The 22271-nt window shown below is 36.3% G+C and overlaps 2 protein-coding genes across 2 annotated transcripts; both read right to left on the minus strand.

Annotated features, from left to right (window-relative positions):
• Positions 1-4430: 4430 nt before the first annotated feature.
• LOC145954989 (uncharacterized) lies at positions 4431-5497 on the minus strand. The gene is made up of 2 exons (XM_083069683.1): positions 5147-5497; positions 4431-4487 (listed from the first exon to the last, which is right to left on the minus strand). The coding sequence occupies exons 1-2, from the start codon at positions 5495-5497 to the stop codon at positions 4431-4433; spliced, it is 408 nt and encodes a 135-aa protein (XP_082925809.1).
• A 156-nt stretch (positions 5498-5653) lies between these two features.
• On the minus strand, positions 5654-6148 carry LOC145954990 (uncharacterized). The gene has a single exon (XM_083069684.1). The coding sequence runs from the start codon at positions 6146-6148 to the stop codon at positions 5654-5656; it is 495 nt and encodes a 164-aa protein (XP_082925810.1).
• Positions 6149-22271: the final 16123 nt, after the last annotated feature.

Raw genomic sequence — 22271 nt, forward strand, 5'->3', positions numbered from 1 at the left:
AGCCAATCGATAAGCGACCGGACCCACATGATGGATGATCTAATAGGGACCAACAAACCTAGGTGTCAACTTCTTTGCTTCAACACCCTTCCCACACCAGAGGTTAGGGTCACCTTCAGAAATACATGCTCCCCTTCAGCAAACTTTAAAGGCTTTTGCCTTTTATTAGCATAAGATTTCTTTCTAGTTTGAGCAGTCTTCATCCTCTCCTAAATCAGCTTCACCTTCTCAGTATTCTGTAAGATTAGCTTTGGCTCCACAACCACTGACTCACCATCTTGATACCAACACAGAGGAGTCATACACCTCCTGCCATACAAGGCTTCAAATGGCGCCATCCCAATACTAGCATGAAAGCTATTACTGTACGTGAACTCTACCAGCAGTAGGACTTCCTCCCAGCTTCCCAAGTGGTCTAACACACAAGCCCTCAGCAGATCCTCCAAGGACTGAATTTTCCTCTCTGACTGACCATCCGTTTGAGGATGATAAGCATAACTCAACCTCAAATTCTTGCCTAAGGCTTGATGTAGACTCTGCCAAAATCTGAAAGTGAACCTCAGTCTCTGTCTGAAATAATACTGGAAGGCACCCCGTTCAACTGTACTATTTCCCTTACATACAACTGTGTCAGCTTCTCTAAGGACCACTTGATGTTGACAGGCAAGAAATATGCACACTTGGTCAACCGATCAACAATCACCTAGATAACATCACTATTCCTAGCCGACCTAGGCAATCCCACAATGAAATCCATAATGATACTATTCAACTTCCATTCCGGAATCTCCATCTATTGTAACAAACCACCAGGCTTCTGGTGTTCCACCTTTGCCTTCTGACAAGTTAGATAGGCCGCCACATATTCAGCTATGTCCCTCTTCATACCAGACCACCAGAAAGTCTTCTTTAGGTCTTGGTACATCTTAGTCATACCAGGATGTATGCTAAGTCTACTCTTGTGGCCTTCCTCCATAATAGCTTTCTTCAACTCAGAACTTGAGGTAGGAAAATTCTGCCCTTAAACCTCAAAATTCCATCTCCGCCCAGCTCAAAACCAACTTCCTTCTTGGTACCCAGTAAACCAAGAATTCGCACCAACTCTACATCCTGCAACTGCTTCAATCCAATCTGCCTCAAGAACTCAATAGTTATGGTAGTCATCCCACAACTAATATGATCTTGAGCTAGCTCCACACAGAGATTCAAATCCTTGAATTCCTCTACCAGCTCCAACTCTTTCACCATCAAACTAGACATGTGGATGGATTTCCTACTCAGCGCATCCGCCATAACATTGGCCTTCCCAGGGTGATACATCAGTTGAAAGTCATAATCCTTTAGAAATTCCATCCACTGCCTCTGCCGCATGTTCATCTTCTTTTAATCAAACAAGTACTTCAGACTCTTGTGATCACTAAAGACGTTGAACCGAGCACCATACAGATAATGCCTCCATATCTTCAAGGTAAAAACAACTGCTGCCAACTCCAAGTCATGAGTAGGATAATTCCTTTCATGGTTATTCAATTTCCTTGAAGCATATGCCACTATTTTCCTGTTTTGCATCGGTACACACCTCAATCCCTGGTGAGAAGCATCACAATACACATCAAAATGCTCACTAGAATCAAGCAACACCAACACAGGAGAATTAGTCAACCTCCTCTTCAGCTCATCAAAACTCTGCTCACAGGCGTCTATCCAAATGAAAGGCTGATCCTTTCTAGTCAACTGGGTTAGAGGTGCTACTATCTTGGAGAATCCCTCAATGAACCTCTTATAGTAACCCGCTAGACCCACAAAACTCCAAATATCGATGACAGTTCTTGGACACTTCCACTGCAACACCGACTCCACCTTAGCTAGATCAACAGCAATCCCCTCAACTGAAATAACATGGCCCTAGAACTTCACCTCTTCCAACCATGACTCACACTTAGATAGCTTGGCATACAACTGCTTCACCTTCAAAATCTCCAACACCAACCTCAAGTGCTCTCCATGCTCCTCCGGGGTCCTTGAATAAATCAGGATGTCATCAATAAACATCACCACAAATTTATCCCGAAGGGCCGGAAGATCCTGTTCATGTAATCCATGAACATTGCCGAGGAGTTGGTCACACCAAACAGTATCACAACATACTTATAGTGACCATACCTAGTCCTAAAAGCAGTCTTAGGTATGTCACCCTCCTTCACCCTAATCTGGTGATATCATAACGTCAAGTCAATCTTTGAAAACACCGATGCTCCCTTCAATTGATCCATTAAGTCATCTATCCGAGGAAATGGATATTTGTTCTTAATGGTCAATTTGTTCAACTGCCGGTAATCAACACACAGTCGACTACCTCCATCCTTCTTCTTCACCAACAACACGGGAGCACCCCATGGAGACACACTCGGCCTCACCAACTGCGTTTCCAACAAATCTTCCAACTGACTCTTCAGCTCAACCAACCAAGCTGGGGCCATCCTATAGGGAGCAACCGACACTGGCCCCGCACCAGGAACCAAGTCAATACTAAACTCCATCTCCCTAGTAGCAGGTAACCTAGGCACCTCATCTCGAAACACCTCAAAAAAATCCCTCACCACCTCAATCTCAGCAATGACCCTCTCGGTCTCCACACTCATAGAAGCAAGCAGAATACAGAACTTTGCTCCATCTCTCATCAAAGTTTCAGCTTGGCTAGCTGAAATCAACAGCTCATCCTCTATTTGAGGAAAGATCAACTGCCTATTGGCACAATTTATAAGGATGCGGTTGGCAGACAACCAATCCATCCCTAAGATTATGTCAATATCTGTGACACCCTCTACCCCAACATATATATATAATAATAAAAAGAAATATCTTACTGGATAAAAAAAATATTTAAAATTGAAACGACAATTCCAATAATCATGTGAGTAGAGAATTCACATTCTTGTACTTAATCCAAATAGCAAATAAAATTACAAAGAATAAAAATTGAATTTTTCAAAATATATACTTTAATAAAACATAAACAACATCATATTCTAACTCTATCTATGTCCCGATGTCACATGTCCTATCAGAGCAAAACTCAACATAGAAGCCTAAGTTCCATCATCCACATCCTCAGCCTCATGCTGTTGATGGTCTCCTGTATATCAAACAAGGGAAACAACACAAAAGAAGGGAGTGAGAAACATCTCACTCTGACTCACGGTGTAAGAACGCACACCGAATAGCCAAACACAAACAAGACAGATATAGCGTAGATATATTAATAACAATATTACATCTCACTCATCCAAGACATAAAAATATCAATTCATTACATAACATTGATAATGCACATGTATGGACACAAACTACATATTATCATGCATGTGGCGCCAGTAAAACATCACATGGCATATTGCCGCTAGCAATACACGAGGAGTAGTCTAGGAGTACATGTCGGGTCACACCCTCTACGCACTCTCACTAGAAGGATATACTACTAGAGTCTCGTCGGGATAGCTAAGCCGCGCAAGATAAATCCCTTGCACACAATGGGCGAGACTGGGACTTCCAAACTGAGCTATCCCCAAGGACTAATCCCCAAAGCTTTTACACTAGGAGGCCTTCTCTGGCGGTGTATTCCATATCGTACCCTTAAAAACATTTATGCATATGATGCATGTCAATCAAGACTCCATGTTTTTCTCATATCACATTCTCATGTCTCATTCCCATATCACATTATCATGTCTCAACACATCTCATCATTACATCTCCTCATTACATTTCATCATCACATTGGCATTATCACATCATATTCATAATTTTCACTGAGCACTTTTATTCATATCAAAACATGTTTATTTTCAAAAGTAAACATATATTCATACATCTCGTACAACAAGGAATACAACAGAACAATCAGAAGGTAAAATATAAAATATTATAAATATGCCTATTTCTTATAGGGTTCCCACTGAGCAAACTAATTCATATCAAAACTTGTTTATTTTCAAAATTAGACACTTATTTACACTCTATAAACATTAAAGAACACAACTGAAAACTCAAAAGGTAAAATAGAATACATTTAAAATTTGCCTGTTTCTCATAGGGTTCCCACAAGAACCCACATAACATTCTAATTCATACAATAAACATTTAAAATAATATAATTTACTCATATAATTACTCTTTAAACAATCTCCTCTTACAATCACCAATGCATTCCCTTAGGATTTCCTATATGAACCCATAGAGATCTCAAATCATATATTTATTTACATATAAAAAGAGCAAATAGAAGAAACAAATATAATTGGTAGAAACTCCTCATAAAGAAGCATACAACAAATACAGGATTGGGGGCCAATCCCACTACCCAGCATACAATCCCACACCTAGAGCGAGGTTTCTCACTCCCCCTTACCTCGATAAGTAGGAGCCGAAACTTATTGGTTGCCCCCTCTAGGTTCCTCTTCGTCCTCAGAGGGGAAGGAGGAAAAATACTAGAAAATGAAAAAAAATGAGTTTTAAAGAGTGCAAAACGCTCTATTTATAGGCATCAGGACACGGCCAGAACGACTCGTTCCAAACCCGGAACGACCCGTTCTGGGCACACAGAACAGGTACAAAAGCCTCTCCCAGAATGGCCCGTTCCAAAGCCAGAACGGCCCGTTCTGAGTCAATACATTGTTCTTTAAAACCACATCTGGAACGGCCCGTTCCACTTTTGGAACGTCCCGTTCTGGATTAAAATTTTACCCATGCATGCTCGATCTGGAACGGCCCGTTCCCAAATTGGAACGGCCCGTTCCGGGGCTTTGAAAATCCTAAATTACTAATTAATAAATAAATAAATAACATATATATATATATATATATATATATCAAATTAAAATAAAATATCAATACAATTTAAAACATGATTTTCTTCAAATAATAATTATAACAAAATATCATAATTAATAATATTATGTACAAAATAATTTTCATAAATGATTATTATTAAAAACCTTTAAAAATTCAATCAAACCCATTTAATTAATCAAAATAATTATAAGGAAATAATCTTCATAAATACAAAATAAATAATAACTATTCGTAGTATTAATAGAAAAATTTGGGGTGTTACAATATCCACCAAAGGCAAACAAATCAAGTTCACCTTATACTTCTTCTCATTCACCACAATCGGACAACCAGCACACAACTTAGAAGCAACCATAGAAGCAGAAGCGGGCGTCGACACTAACAGTCTCAACCCCAAATCACACACCAGCACACCCAACATTGCAGCACAAGCATAAGATATAAAAGAGTGGGAAACTCCAGAATAAAATAAAATTATCACAACCTTACCAGCAGCTTTACCCTTCCCCTTCACAAGGTCAGATGAAGTGGAAGCTTCAACCCCCGTCAAGGCGAACACCCTCCCACCACTAGCAGGTCTATCACCTCTCGGAGCACCCCTGTCCAGTCTATTTTTGGCAGGACAGTTGGTTAACTCATGACCCATCTGATGACACCTGAAACACCGGTTCTCTATGTGAGGACAATCCCGAACAAAATGGGGTCCAACACACTTGTAACACCTGAGAGTGGAACCTCCACCCTGCTTCCTACCTCTAGCAGCATTAGTAGGTTGCCTTACGATAGGACCCCCTTGTTGTGGTTAGGGCCTATCATATGGCTTCCTTTGACCTCCACCTTTCTTGGACCCAACGGGTCCCTCAACAGTCTTCACCACATGGTTGTCACCTTCCAACCGCTCAACAACCTTCGCCTTCTCCACTAAGGCCAGAAACTCCATGATGGCCATAGGCACCACCACCCTCTTCAACTTTTGTCTCAAACCCTCATCAAACTTCCTGCATTTCCAGGCCTCAGAAATAGCTTGCAAATAGAAATGAGCCAAGTGCTCGAATCTCATCGCATAGTCAGACACTAACATCCCTCCTTGGTGCAACCGCATGAACTCAGCCTCCTTAGCATGCCTCACACTCTCGGGGAAATACTTATCAAGAAATACCCTCTTGAAGCATTCCCAGTCAACAACAATACCTCTAAGAACCAACATGTGGTGGGTGCCTCTCCTCCAATGTTCAGCTTCTCCAACCATCATATAAACAACATATGCCAACCTCCTCTCTTGAGAACATCCCAACATAGTAAAGATCTTCTCCAGCTCATAGATCTAGTGGTCAGCTACCTCTAGGTCTGCATCACCCTTGAACTGTAGAGGATGGTACTTGCGGAACTTAGCTAGATCCCGACTCTCTTGTGATCCAACTAGTCTTGCTGCACCAGCTGCAGATCTATCAACATCCATCCTAGCAAAGTAGGCATTCTACTATTGCATAGCCATAGCCATCATCTCCATGGCACGGGCTATCTGCTCGTTGGTTCTAGTCATTGTCTACAAAAGTAACAACACCTTCAGTATACAATAACTATAATAGCCCAATTTTCATAAAATCTACGAGGGCCCAAAAGCCCAATGAGGATAATTTAGTAATTTACCAGGGGTGTTTTAGTAGCCCAGAATGGGGCGTTCCAAATTTAGAACGGCACGTTCGAGGTTACTAAAATGAAGGTGATTTAGTGGTTCGGAACGGGCCTTTCCCAAAATGGAACGGGCCGTTCCAAACTATTAAATTTGCCTATGATTCTTAGTTGAGAACGGATCGTTCCAAAATATGACCGTTGTGAGTTTTTAATGCAAACCCAGAACGGGATGTTCTGGTTTGAGAATGGGTCGTTTTGGATGTGAATTTTACTCATGATTTAAGGGTCTAGAACCGGCCGTTCTGGATTTGGAACGGGCCGTTTCAGAGACACTTGATGCCTATAAATTGAGTACTTTGGCACTCCCAAAATCATATTTTTTTTAGTTCTGACTTCTTTCTTGAACATTCTCTTCTTACCCTTCTACACTCTCTGAAGACCGAGGGGCACTTAGAGGAGGATACCAAGGAGATCTCTGTTTTAGTTTCAACTGCTATTTATCCAGGTACGGGGGAAAAGGTAAGTATTTATATGTAGAGTTACATGAAGGAATTGGGTAGAGGAAGAGTACCTTAGGATTATGAGTAATTTTATAATTATTTCTGTTTGGAGAATTATTGGTCTTATGTGATTCTGTATGTATTTAGGACTATAAATATATGATTAATTTGTAAAAATGATGCTCTGGGAGAGATAACGACATTATAGAAAAGTGCTTGTAAGTTAGGTTTTGGAAAAATTGGATTATTTCTGTTTGAAGAATTAATGATCCCATTAGATTCTGTATGTGTTGAGGATTAGAAATATATATTTAATTTGTAAGAACGATGATTTGGGATCGAGAACGAAATTGTAGAAAAGTGCCTGTGAGTTAGGTTTTGGAACAATTGAGAGTTTTACTGTTTATGTTAAGATTATATTAAATGTGTAATTCCATGGATTATTATATTAATTGATAACATGATGTTGCGAATGGTATGTTATGACTTAAATACCCAATGAATTATGATGTGAGTATGTGAACATGAGATGAGATGTTGTGTGGAATGTGAATGTGATGTGATTGTGGTTCTTCACACTTATGACCAGGGGTGAGCACGACCCTGGATTGTTACGTGGGTATCGTGACCTAGAATAACATGTCAGGGATGAGCACGACCCTAGGTTAGGGGTAACGTGACCTTGGCTCAATGTTATATCAGGGGTGAGCACGACTCATAATTGTTACGTGGGTATCGTGACCTTGGATAACATGTCAGGGGTGAGCATGACCCTGGGCTAGATATGCTACAGGGGAAACGTAACCTTGGCACAGTGTTATATTAGGGGTGAGCACGACCTTGAATTGTTACGTGGGTATCGTGACCTTGGTTAACATGTCGGGAGTGAGCACGACCCTGGGCTACATATGCTACAGGGGATCCGTGACCTTGGCACAGTGTTATATCAGGGGTGAGCATGACCTTGGATTGTTAAATGGGTAACGTGACCTTGGCATAGTGTGAAGTGCAAGATTTGTGATGATTAGTGTGATTGTGTATTGTGACGTGATGATGATGCATGATTGATCGAGTTATGATATGTTGAAAGGTTTATGAATATTTTATTAAGTATAGAGTTATAATGAGACGATATGTTGCGTTTTCCTTATGTGCTTTATATATATTTGCTTTCTTTTCTCACCGTACAATTTGTGGATGTTTTAGGTGAGGAAGATCCGACTTTGAGTGGCATCTAGGATGCTAACAGTTGAATCGTGGGTGTGCTATGATATTGTGAATCGGGGCAGAAAATTCTAGGATATGGAATTTTTATATGGATTTGGAGTTGTATTTATTATATGCTAATAATTTGTAAACTCTTATGTTTTATTTTCCAATTTTCATTTTTCAATCATTTTGGGTATTCAAGAACATTTGCGAAGGCTTTTATGTGAACCCTTTTACCAACTTTGAAAGTTTATTTTCCTTAATTTAATTACATTATTACAATATATGTGTTGGGGTAATAAGAGTGTCACAATAACTAAACTAATCAACAAAGAAATCAGCACAGCAATCAACACAACACAGAGTTCAGCACAACAAAAGCCTAAAGGAACCACCCCCACAGAGTGTCCACTAGACTCGAACTACTTTGATACCATAAAAGTGTAACGACCCGCCTAACCGTCACACAGCAACCAACACCATGCAAAATAGAGCATACATATATAAAAAATAGAATCTATACACATATGTCTCTAGCTTGGGGCTCAAAGTCAAAGTACAAAATACAGCCAAATTGCTACACTAAGTAGCCTACAACAACAAAATATCATCTCTATTTGCCAGCTACAGATCTGCCTCAATACACCAACCTATCCCTGCTCTACTCCCATACATAGTATGATCATTGCAGTCCAAACTGTAGACACCCAATTTCGTCCTGGGGCATGCAAACAACGGGACAGGATTTTAGAGGGCCCAAAAGCCCAAACAAGCTGACTTTAGAAGACTGGAACGGGCTGTTCCTAAACCGAAACGAGCCGTTCCCAATTTGGAACGGGCCGTTCAACGTTTCTAAAAGGGCCAAAAACCCTAAATAGGAATGGGCCATTCCGAAATTGGAACGGGTCGTTCCAAGATTGGAACGGACCGTTCCAAGATTGGAACAGGCCATTCCAAGCTTATAAAATAAGGGTCAAAACCTTTACTGGAACGGGCCGTTCCCAAACTGGAACGGGCCGTTCCAGGTTAAGAAAAGGGCCTAAAAACGTTTCTTTGGAACGACCGTTCCAGTATACCAAAATACATGTTAATCTTATTTCTGGAACGGGCCGTTCCAATTTTGGAACAGGCCGTTCCAGTTATAAAATTTACACGCAACGGCCATATCCAGAACGGGCCGTTCCGATTTTGGAACGGGCCGTTCTGGACCCCCTTCTAAAGGCTATAAATAGACATATTGGACTCATTTCTCAGGACTCCAAAAAATTTCGTCCAGACTCCTTAGAGCACGAAATTTTTCTTTTTTTCTCTCTCCCCCTCTCTTTTGTATTTCTTGAGATTTTTGTGAGGCATTATAGTGTGAAGGGTTGCCACAAAGCACCCAAAATCTTCCTATTTTGAAGATTCAATACAGCTCATTCAAGAGGTATTTCAGTTAATCTCTTTCTCCTTTTTTTATTTATTTCTCTATAATAAATATTGTTATAATAAAAATAATCATGTAGACATTTTAGGATTAATTGTATAATTTAAATTTCAAGTATGTAAATAATTACTAATAAAAGGGGATTTAATATTTATATTATTATCATTTATAATGTTAACTTCATTATAGGGTACCGATTAAGGACGTTGTAGGGGTGCTTAATACCTTCCCTACACGTAATCGACTCCCGAACCCAATTCTGGTTATTCAGGCCATTATTGGACTTTAATTTTTTTTTTCTTTTTCTAATGTTTTGAGTAAAACATTGGTGGCGACTCCATAGAACATGTTTTCAAAATCATTGATTAAGGATTATTCTGGTGTCCAGGCATTCCTTAATTGATGAGACTTTCAAAAGGATGTTTAAACCATTAGTCGCAAGATCGAAAATTTTCGGGTTGCGACAGATGGCGACTCCACTAGGGACGTTTTAAGAGGGTCAGGCCCATATAAATGATGAAATTAGTATTATAAAAAGTAGTAATTTAAATATTTTTCCCCTTTACCTTGTTTGTTTTCTTTGTTTGGCTTTGATATCTGTTTGCTTATTTAAATTCTGCACCTGTTTAAAATAAAATTGTACACAAACCTTTGCACACAACAGTTCCCCCTACACCTCGGGGGCATGAGGGTATTAAACATAGGGAGTGGTTGACGTACGACTGGCCCAAGTTTGGCCTTGGAGCCTGCGAGCCTTGTCGGAAATCACGCTCAAGGTGATAACCGGTTACTCTAGCCTGAAATACTACGACAGACCTTAGAGTTTGCCAAGTGACGGCGACAGAGATACTGGGTCCCTATAATGGGGGCACCTTGGGGGTCTTAAAGACCAGTGAGATTAGAACCGTCCTATACAATGCACTTTTCTTGCAGGGACCACAGACCAAGGATTTAAACGTGACTGTTTGCGGGTGGACATTTGTTTGAGCATATGTGTGTTGCATTTGTTTGTGTTTATTTATTTCAAATGGATAAGAATTACAAACAAATAGATATTAATAAAAAAATATGATAAAAATTTTAAATCCCTTCTGTATACCCTAACTCTAAAGCATCATATAGGGTAGTTTATTTCAAAAAAAAAATATATATATATATATATATATAGCAAAAAAAAATCATGCATCATAACCCTTAGTAAAAAAAATGATAAAATTTAGGTAGAAAACAAATATCATGCATATTTTAGTTTAGCATATACATTCATTAAAAATGGAAGACACATAGTATGCAAAGATTTTTGAGAAAGGAGAACATTCTAAAGTACAAGAATCGTGTGTCCTTATACTAAGGAGGCCTACTAGACTTTGAACTCTCGTCATCCTTTCAAAAGAAGGCAAAGTCTACATCTTCTCAGACTTCTTCCAATCTAGAAAGGTGTCATTCCTCAATTCAAATAGGAGATTATTTGAAATTTCGAAAAGGAGGCACGCAAAAAAGGAAATTGAAGCAAAAAAAAAAAAGAAAAATAATTTGCTTCAAAAGAACATAGTTTGGAAAGCTAAAGAAAACTCCGCTGATGAACAAGAAATCATGAACCTAGGGAGTTTAAAAAAATGATGATAAGCTCCCTTACACCTCCAATTCATTATCAAATCACTCCAAACTGCATCTTTCTTTTTTGACTCATCAATCTCGTGAATAAAGATGAAAATTTTGGCAATCACCAAAATGGTGGTGAACCCCAAGATCCTATTGATGGTTACTTCTGATGGGAATAGCAAGAAGAGAATCTGAGAAGAAACAAGAACTAATTGCAAATCAACGAATGAGCAAGCATGTCTATAGGGACATCATTCAAGCATGAGCTTCTGTAGCCTCAACAACATCATCAAAGTGCACCGAAAGATCTTGTACAAAGAATGTTCTCTAAACAAACAAATCAATGAGAATGATATTTGTTAAATTTCTCAATCATCTTTGCATCCTATTTTGCACCTCATATAGATAACATGTCTTCCTGGTAAATAATAAATAAGAATAAAAAGGGAAACCTAACTTGTGTGTGTTAATCAAATAATGAGATCACTGGTAATCAAGTGCAAACTCGATACATCAAATTGGAAGCACTTAAAAAACCAGTAATTGTGCAAGAAGACTGGGGGGCATAACACGCCGAAATTGACGATTCAAACACCAAGAGTTCCCCATGTGAAAAAGATAACTGTTGGGATAGGAGGAATGATCAAGAATGAATGAATCCTTACTTCTAGGGAATTTCAACAAAACCCAATTGAAGAATAAAAGCATTGCATAAAAAAAACCCGCTAGGACGAAAACCCGTAAAGGGCGTCCTAGGAAAAAATTAGGGTAAAGAAAAAAGAATCAAAATCCCGATAGGATACGTCCTATGCAAAAGTTAGGGATACTTAAAAAAAAAAAGCAATGTCTGCTTGAGTTGAAAACTGAAAGGCAGCTTTTGAGTATTTCCTTTAGAAAGTAAGAATTCACAAAGGTTTCACTCCGAAGTTTAAACACCCACATTCAAGCAAGTGGGAATGTGTTCCTAACGTAGCTCAACCAATCGTCAACCATGCCTCTCCAGGGGGCAACCTCGGTTAATCTCTCTGTGTACGAATCATGAACTCGGGGCATGCCCGGGCTTCGAGCTTTGCTAAAGGGGCACGTGTAAATTGGAAGTACTGTTTTAAAATGCCATAACATTCTTTCATTTCTCTTCTCCCTTTAAATATTCACTCTAAGCCTCATCCATTAACCTTTAATAAACAAGACGTATTTACGACAAAGATGTTACTCAGTAATAGCATGGAAAGAATAAAAAATGAACAGTCAGGAATCCAAACATGACTAGGGTTTAATAAAAAGGGTGTCCCACGTAAACGCTGCAAAAATGAAAGCCTGGCAAAAACCCACTAAAGGGGCTGCGCAAAATTAGGGCAAGATCCGTTAGGGGACCCACAATCAAAAAGGGTAACCTAGGCAAAATTAAGGATCAAAAGAAAAATGTCTGCTAGGAAACACATCCAAAGTAACCTAGGCAAAAGTTAGGACATTAAGGCAGCGACCTGAGTTAAAAACCGAAAGGTGGCTCAGGAGGGATCATTCAATCACAACGATTAATACACAACGATTACTTCCTTGTAGTAAATATGTTTTGTTTAATAACCCTAAACACCAAAACCTACCTTGGCCAACCATTCTTCTAAAAACCCCTTTTGAAAAAAAAATCTCTTCTAACAACCTTTTGAAAAAATACAAACATCCCTTTTCTTCTTTTCTCTTGACCCTTATGGCATTAAAATAGTACTGAAGAGATACATGGAAAATGCACAGTGAATACTCATAGAGAAAAGATCGAGATGTCCCCGAACGGAGTTTGGGAGACACTTTCTTGATCTCTTGACATCACTTGTTCCTTCATGAGCGACTTGCAAAGTATCCTACATTTCTTTAGCAGATATGCATTGTGAAATTCTAAAAAATTCATCAATTGACAACGCAGATGTTATGATGTTTTTGGCTCTCTTGTCATGTTGGGCTTTTTTCTTTTCCTCATCACTCCATTCACTCCAATGTTTTTCTTTGATCTCATCACCATCTTTTTTCATAGGGATATAGGGTCCATTTTCTATTGCATCCCATACAGCAATATCAATAGCTTCAATGAAAATTCTCACCCTAATTTTCCAGTAGACATAGTTTTCACCATTGAAAACAGGAGGTCTATGAATAGACACACCCTCACCATAGGGTAGGTTGTTATTGGCCATTTTTGAAATCTTGAATAACTCTCAAGAACCTTGCTCTAGATACTAATTGTTAGAAAAGAATGGCACAATCCAAGAGGGGGGGTGAATTGGATTCTATGACCCTTTAAAAAATTTCAGAGTATTTAGGATCTTTATTTCCTTAAACTTTTCTAAGACTGAATTTTCAATGAAGTTTCTCCAAAGACTTGCTTATAGAAAAATGAATGCTATATGCTTTCTTGATTACAAAATAATGAGGTTCAAATGTAATGCTTTAATTCAGATTAAACCGTTAATATTCACACACACATGTTAATCAAGAATTATCTTCTTTAATGTTCAACCAAGATATTACTAATAGTAAAAGATAAAGGTAGAAGACTGCACAAGTCTTTTATACTGGTTCAGCCACTCCACATGTGACCTACATCCAGTCCTCAATCAGCACCTGATCAAGATTTGTTCCACTATCTCAATGAAGAAGGTTTACAAGCATACCACACATGCATATACTTTAACACTAAAGATAACCACTTTCTTGACCCCAAGAAAATACCCCTTGTAGAAACCCGCTACAAGAATCATTTCCACTTGAGAAACCCTTCTCAAGATTTTACAAGTATTCACAAAGAATAAAGGAACGAATTCACCTGGAATTCAGAAGCAAATCTTAGTCTTCCCTTTTCAAGAATGTGATGATGATGATGATCCTTTCTCAAAGTTTTTCATAAACGTTTTTCTTCTTGGATTCACAAAGAAAACTCTCCAAGATTGTCACAAAGACTACACAAAAATTCTTTTCTAAATTTGATTCTCAGTTCTAACTCTTGCCTGAAGTTTCAAAAAGTTCAAACTATTTATAAAAGTTTCAGACCCAGATAATCGATTATTTTAAAGAATAATCGATTATTTTGTTCTTCAAGTTTTCTGGAAACCAACCAAGAACACTATAATCGATTATTTTGCTGGATAACGCCAACAAAGTGAGTCCCTTACTGATAACGCGCCCATCGCGGTCCAACCACGCCCAGCGTGAGCCATCCAGGGGCTTCCATTCTCAAGCTCGCCCGGCGCACACAACCTTGCGCTCGGCAGGCTTGACCAATAGAGCCCTCTGATGGTCACGCGCCCGATGCCAAGAACTGCGCCCGACGTCCTACCAAGCATCAACTCTGCATGTTCGAAAATCTTCACCAAAACTTGCAAAAACAAGCAATCCAAGCACATGCAATCCACCCAAAACACCACATTTCCATCCAACACCTCAAAAATCGTCCCTTTTTTAACATGCAACCATCCAAACATAAAAACCCCAAATTTTCATCAAAATCCTGAAAACACAATTTTCATCAATCAAACCATCAATCTTCTAAAAGCAACCAACACATGAGTTTGTAAACTCATTTACAACCAATCCAACAAAAATCTAACTTCCCTTACCTCGGAGAGAAGTTCCGAGCTTCTGGGAAGGAGAAAAGAAGAAGAAGATAAGAAATCTGACTCTCAGCTAGCTCCGCATGACTTGAGTTTAAAGGAAGGACCACCTTGCTCACTACTTCAACCTAAGAGGAAAGGAAATTCAGGAACAAGATTTAGGACTTTGAGAGAATAAGGAAAAGAGAGGTGAAGAGAATGCGATATGAGAGGGAGAGGTTGTGGGTCTTACAACATTATTTTTACTGTATATAAATAAAGTATTCAATAACTTTACGTTAATATAAAAATTTGAAAACAAAATCGATGTCAAAACAATATTTAATTTACCGTGAGTTTTGAAATAAAATGAATAGTTATTGAATTGTACAATAATATACGTACACTATAAATTGTGTAAAATTTTAAATTAACATACAATAATAATGTTTTTTTTAACATAAGAAGTTAATAATAAATTATTAAATTTTGACAATTTCTAATTAAATTTTACTGTATGAAACTTCAAAACTTTGTATAGGCCTTTATTAGGTTAAAAACCTTTATAACCATTAAATATATGGATTAATTAGCATTATAGACATTAAATATATGGATTAATTAGCATTAATTTAATCAATAATTTTAAATTTAAATTTTAATATAAAATTATTTAATGCTCTATTTAGAAACATATACTTTTAAAATATAAAAGTATATATTTTATTATATAGTTATATTTATTGAATTTTTATATAATTTGACACAAACGATTAAGATATCATACAAATTGTAATTCCACAATTGAATTGATAAGAATTATATTCTATATAAAATTATTAGTGATCTCTAATAATTAGTATTTCCTCTAGTCTATTTTATAAGACTTAAATTAAAAGTGTTGTTTGGTCATTTTATAAGAACCAATGTAAAATGTTTCTTGTGTTAATGTTTTTTACAAAATATCCTTAATTAAAGTTCTTTGTAATTGGTGAAGTGTCTCGATGTTAGATATAAATTTGAAATATTAATGTTAGTAATATTACTAATATATTTAAAGATAAATTAATAATTTAGTAAACATAAATTAATATTTAATAATATTTTTTATGATAAAATATAAGCTTAATTATGCTTTAAGTACGTGTAAAGTGATTCATATTTGATTTTCATCCTTGTAAAAAAATCTCTGTTTTCCGTCCTTTCAAATTTTAAATTACTATTTTTACTTATTATTATTATTATTATTATTGTGAGATTGTGACACCCTTACTACCCCAACATATATTTTGTAGTAATAGAAACTTATAAATAAATTTTTCAATATTTCGGTAAAAGGGTTCACATGAGAATCTTCAAAATTATCCTTCAATAACCACAATAATAAAAATGAAACGCAAGAGTTTTCAAATTGTTTTCAAAAATAACATTTACAATTCCAAATCCATATAAAAACCTATATTCTAAAAATCATTTGCCCCGATGTCACAATATCAGAGCATCCCGCAAATCCACTGTTGGCATTCTAGATGTCACTCGAAGCCGGATCATTCTCACCTAAAACATCCACAAATCGTACGGTGAGAAAAGAAAACAATCATATGTAAAGTACATACAAACATACAATAATGTAATCTCATTACATAAGGAAATATTTATAAGCATTTCTATATATCATAACTCTATCAATCTTGCATCGTTTTCACTTCATAAATCGCAATCACACCCATTCATCTCAAATCTTGTAATTAATATTACCATTTTCACATTCGTAATTCACACAATTTTACAATTAACACTATGCCAAGGCCACGCCATAACTGACATAAGTGATACAAGTTAATTGCTTCACTCATCCCACACCATGTCAGGGTCACGCCTTCCCTGTAGCATCACTTACCCAGGGGTCGTGCCATCCCTGGTCATTGATGTGAGGAACCACAATCACATAACAATCCACACAATCTTTTACAATTAACCCTATGTCAGGGCTGCCATATTTAACATAAGTGATACGTGTTAACTGTCTTACTCATCCCACACCATGCCAGGGTCACGCCCTCCCTGTAGCATCACTTACCCAGGGGCCATGTCATCCCTAGTCATTAGTGTGAGGAACTACAATCATAATCATATTCACATCCATACAACATCTCATATCATAACTCAATTCCATACACACATCAAATAGGTTCAAATAATGAGTTTCATACATATCAAGCAATGCACATTTTAAGTCATCAATTTTTATCAAATAATATAACAATGATATTCATAAATTAATATAATAATCAATAGAATTAGTAATTTAATATAATTTTAGCATAAACAGTAAAACCCCTAATTGTTCCAAAACCTAGCTCACAGGCACTTTTCTACAATTTCGTTCTCTCTCCCAGATCATCATTCTTACAAATTATTAGCATATTTATAATCCTCAACACATACAGAATCTAATGGTATAATTAATTCCTCAAACAGAAATAATCCAATTTTTCCAAAACTTAACCTACAAGCACTTTTCTATAATTTCGTTCTCTCTCCTAGAGCATCATTTTTACAAACAAATCATATATTTGTTGTCCTAAATATATATAGAATCAAATAATGGCAATAATTCTTCAAACAGAAATAATTATAAAATTACTCATAATCCTAAGGGCTCTTCTTTTACCCAATTCCCTCATGTAACTCCACATATAAATAATCCCCTTTTTCCCCGTACCTGGATATGTCGAAGCTGAATCTAGATATGTAGAAGCTAAATTTACACTAGATCTGGTTGATCTCCCTCGCTGAGTCCCCCTCGGTCTGAAGCAGAAAATAGAGGAAAGAAGAGAGAAAGTAGAAGAAAAGAAATCAGAAATGAGAGGTGTGCTTTTTGGGAGTGGCAAACAACTCTATTTATAGGCTTTTTACGTCGGAACGGCCCGTTTTGGACCCTTAAAACATGGCTAAAAATCACATCTAGAACGGCCCGTTCCAAAACCAGAACCTCCCCGTTCTGGGGTGCATTAATTACTCACAACAGCCATAATTTTAAGAACGCCCCGTTCCAAGCTCGTTCCCATTTAGGGTTAAAGGCAAAATTAATAGTCCGGAACGGCCCGTTCCAGCTTGAGAACAGCCCGTTCTGGGCTACTAACTCACACATTCACTAGTAGTTTGGAACGACCCGTTCCAATTCCGGAACGGCCCGTTCCAAGCTACTAAATCACATACCTTTTGGTAATTTGGAACGTCCCATTCCAATTCCGGAACAGCCCGTTCCAAGCTACTAAATCACCCCTATCACCTTTATAAAATTACCATAATACCCTCAATTAAAATAAATAAAAAATTGAAATAAGAAAAATGGGGTGTTACAATTCTCCCCTCCTTTAAGAAATTTTGTCCTCGAAATTACTTGAAGCAAATAAAAATGGATATGACGCTTTCATCTTCTCCTCTAGCTCCCAAGTAGCACTTTCAGGTGTAGCTCCTCCCCAAATAACTTTCACCAAAGGAATTTCCTTACCCCTAAGTTGCTTCACCATTCGATCCTCGACTCTCACCGGGGTAGCTTCCACAGTTAGGTTCTCCTTAACCTCAAGATGATCCGACTCAATCACATGCGAAGGATCATGGATGTATTTCCGAAGTTGGGAAATGTGGAAAACATCATGGAGATTTGACGGATTAGGAGGCAAAGCAATTTGGTAGGCAACACTACCGACTCTTTTTAGAATTTGGAAAGGACCAATAAATCGAGGAGTAAGTTTTCTGGATTTTAATGCCCTGCCAACCCCAGTCCACAGAGTGACTTTCAAGAACACATGGTCACCTTCTTTAAATTCCAAGTCCTTCCTTCTCCTCTCAGCATAACTTTTATGCCTACTCTGAGCTGTTCTCATCCTCTCTTGTATCAATCTAACCTTATCAGTGGTTTGTTGCACAATCTCAGGTCCTAAGATAACATTATCACTAGGCTCGCACCAACATAAAGGAGTCCTACATCTCCTACCATACAAGGCTTCATAAGGTGCCATACCTATACTAGAGTGGTAACTATTATTATAGGTAAACTCTATCAAAGGTAAAAGACTATCCCAACTACCCCATTGGTCCAACACACAGGCTCTAAGCAAATCTTCTAAAGATTGAATAGTCCTCTCAGTCTGACCATCAGTTTGAGGGTGGTAAGCTGAACTAAGTCTAAGTTGGGTCCCCAAAGCTCGTTGTAGGCTCTCCCAAAACCTAGAGGTGAATCTAGGGTCTCTGTTTGAAACTATGCTAGATGGTATCCCATGCAATCTCACAATCTCATCAATATACAGTCCAGCCAATCTCTCTAGAGAATACCTAATGTTAATAGGTAAGAAATGTCCACTCTTAGTCAACCTATCAACTATAACCCAAATGGAATCATGCCCTCTCCTAGTCCTAGGCAAAGCAACTACAAAATCCATAGAAATGCTATCCCACTTCCACTCAGGTATACTCAAAGGCTGAAGTAGTCCTGAAGGTTTCTAATGTTCTATCTTAGCCTTTTGAAACACTAAACAGGCACTCACAAATTCAGCTATATCTTTCTTCATCCTAGGCCACCAAAATATATTCTTAAGGTCTTGATACATCTTAGTTGCTCCTGGGTGAAAACTAAGCTTGCTCCTATGACCTTCCTCTAGGATCAAACATCTAAGTGTAGGGTCACTAGGCACGCACACTTGGTCTTTAAATCTTAACACTCCATCTACACCCAAGGTAAATTCTCCTCCAACACCTTGTCCTATAGCATCACGTCTAGCCACTAGAAATGAATCCACTAACTGTGCTTCTCCAATTTCCCTCAATAACTCACTAGTCACCCGAGTCATACCTAGTCTCACACTTCTAGGGGTCACCTCACAAGTCAAACTCAAGTCTCTAAATTGAGCCAAAAGGTCCATCTCCCTAATCATAAGAGAAGATAAATGCAAAGATTTCCTACTTAAAGCATCAGCCACCACATTGGCTTTGCCCGGATGATAACTAAGATTAAAATCATAATCCTTAAGGAACTCTAACCATCTCCTTTGCCTCATATTTAATTCCTTTTGGTCAAATAAATACCTAAGACTCTTATGATCACTAAACACCTCAAATTTTGAACCATACAAATAATGTCTCCAAATCTTAAGTCTGAATACCACAGCTGCTAATTCAAGATCATGGGTGGGGTAATTCTTCTCATGTATTTTCAATTGCCTAGATGCATAAGATACGACCTTTCCCTCCTGCATTAACACTCCACCCAAACCCATCTTAGAAGCGTCACAATAAACCACGAAAGTCTTACTAAGGTCAGGCAACACTAAAACAGGTGCACTAGTCAACTTCTCCTTTAGTGCTCGAAAACTATTCTCACATTTACTATCCCATACAAACACAACTCCTTTCCTAGTTAAACTTGTCAAGGGTAATGCTAACTTAGAGAATCCCTCTATAAATCTTCTATAGTATCCAACCAATCCAAGGAAACTCCTAATCTCACTAACTGACTTAGGTGTCTCCCATTTAAGCACCGCCTCAACTTTAGATGGATCTACTGCTATACCTCCACTTGAAATCACATGTCCTAAGAAACTCAACTCCTCTAGCCAAAAGTCACACTTAGACAACTTGGCATAAAGTTGTCTCTCCCTGAGAGTTTCACTACAAGAAAAATGTAAATTTCTGACGGAAAATTTCTGACGGATATGGATCCGTAAAAAATTTTCGACGGATTTATATTTCCATCAGAAATTTCTGACGGAATTTTCCGTTAGAAATTTTCTGTCAGAAATTTCTGACAGAAATATAAATTTGTCAGAAATTTCTGACAGAAACTTTTTGACCGTAAATTATGTCAGAAATTTCTAACGGAAAAATAAATCCGTCAGAAATTTCTGCCAGAAAATTTCCGACAGAATATTTCGTCAGAAATTTCCGACGGAATTTTTCGTCGGAAATATTATTTTTAATTATTATTTTTAATTTCTTTTTTTAATTTCTTATTTTTAATTTATTATTTTTAATTTCTTATATATATTTTAGTGTTAAAAATTTTATATATCTTTTAAAGGTATAAATGTATATTATAATTATTTATTACAAGTTTTTTATATCTACGATTAGTATTAAAGATAAAAATAAATTAGGTTATACTATATTTTATTATAATTTACTTGGTTTGAACCTAACTTTCTTTAAAAATATATATTTTAAGTGTGACTTATTTATCTATCATAGATAATTTTTAAATATTTGGGTAGAACTACAATCATATAGACTTATTTTATAATAATTTAACACTATTAAAAATATAAAAATCTATATGTTAAATTTATAAAAATAAAGTTTAATTTATTTATGATATAAATATGTTTTTAATATCTAATATATATTTTTAGATGATAATTTATTTTAAAATATATCTTATAATAACAATTCTAAATGGAATATAAATCTTATGATTTTTCTTATTTTGATTTTTTTAATCAATGTATACAATTTTACTATTTTGATTTTTTCAATCAACGTATACAATAAATAAAAAATACAAAAGAAAAACATACATGCTACAAATTTTATTTTATCAAAAAATTATTTGTTTTAATCTATTACATTATATATGTGAATATTAAGACATATATATATATATATATACATATATATATTATAATTAAACTTTTTTTAAAAATTAATTCATTATTAAGAAATTTTTTTTATCACATGAGAATTAATTTCCTTAAAAAATTTGATAGATATCAAATAAATAAACATTTTTTCTGAATCTATATATTTATTTTATTAGAATATAATTTTTATTTTTTAAAATATATTATTTTTTTAGATAAAAAATTATGTATATGTCAAATAGTAGTGAGGGCAAGTGCCTCACTATTCCAAACGTGCAGCTGTATATATATGTATGTGTATATATATATATATATATATATATATATATATAATATAGGAGGTTATAATTATACCGGTGTAACTTTTACTAAGTATTATGCCGCTCTATAACTTTATATTAAATGTGAATTTTGTAAATCCAACCGTTAAATTGAAAGTTCATATCACTTTATACGTGTATATCAAATTTTGTTAAAATTGAACAACAACTGGAAGATAATCCAAGTGTTCATATTTTAGTGTATTTTGAAATGAATATATTACATCAATTTTGTTTTATAAAAATGAAGTATCAAATCATCTTGGATTAATATAAAATTTTGTATATATAATCTATAAGAGATAATGAACTTTCAATCTAACAGTTGGATTTACCAAATTCACATTTAATATAAAGTTATTGAGCGGTGTAATACATTGTAAATGTCGCATTTAATATATATATATATATATATATATATATATATATATATATATATGAGGGGGGTTATAATTACAATGGTATAAATTTTACTAAGTGTTACACCGCTCAATAACTTTATATTAAAT

The sequence above is a fragment of the Cajanus cajan genome, chromosome 2 (assembly GCF_000230855.2).
Source record: "Cajanus cajan strain Asha chromosome 2, NIPB_CcT2T_4, whole genome shotgun sequence".
In the NCBI taxonomy this organism is placed as follows: Eukaryota; Viridiplantae; Streptophyta; class Magnoliopsida; order Fabales; family Fabaceae; genus Cajanus; species Cajanus cajan.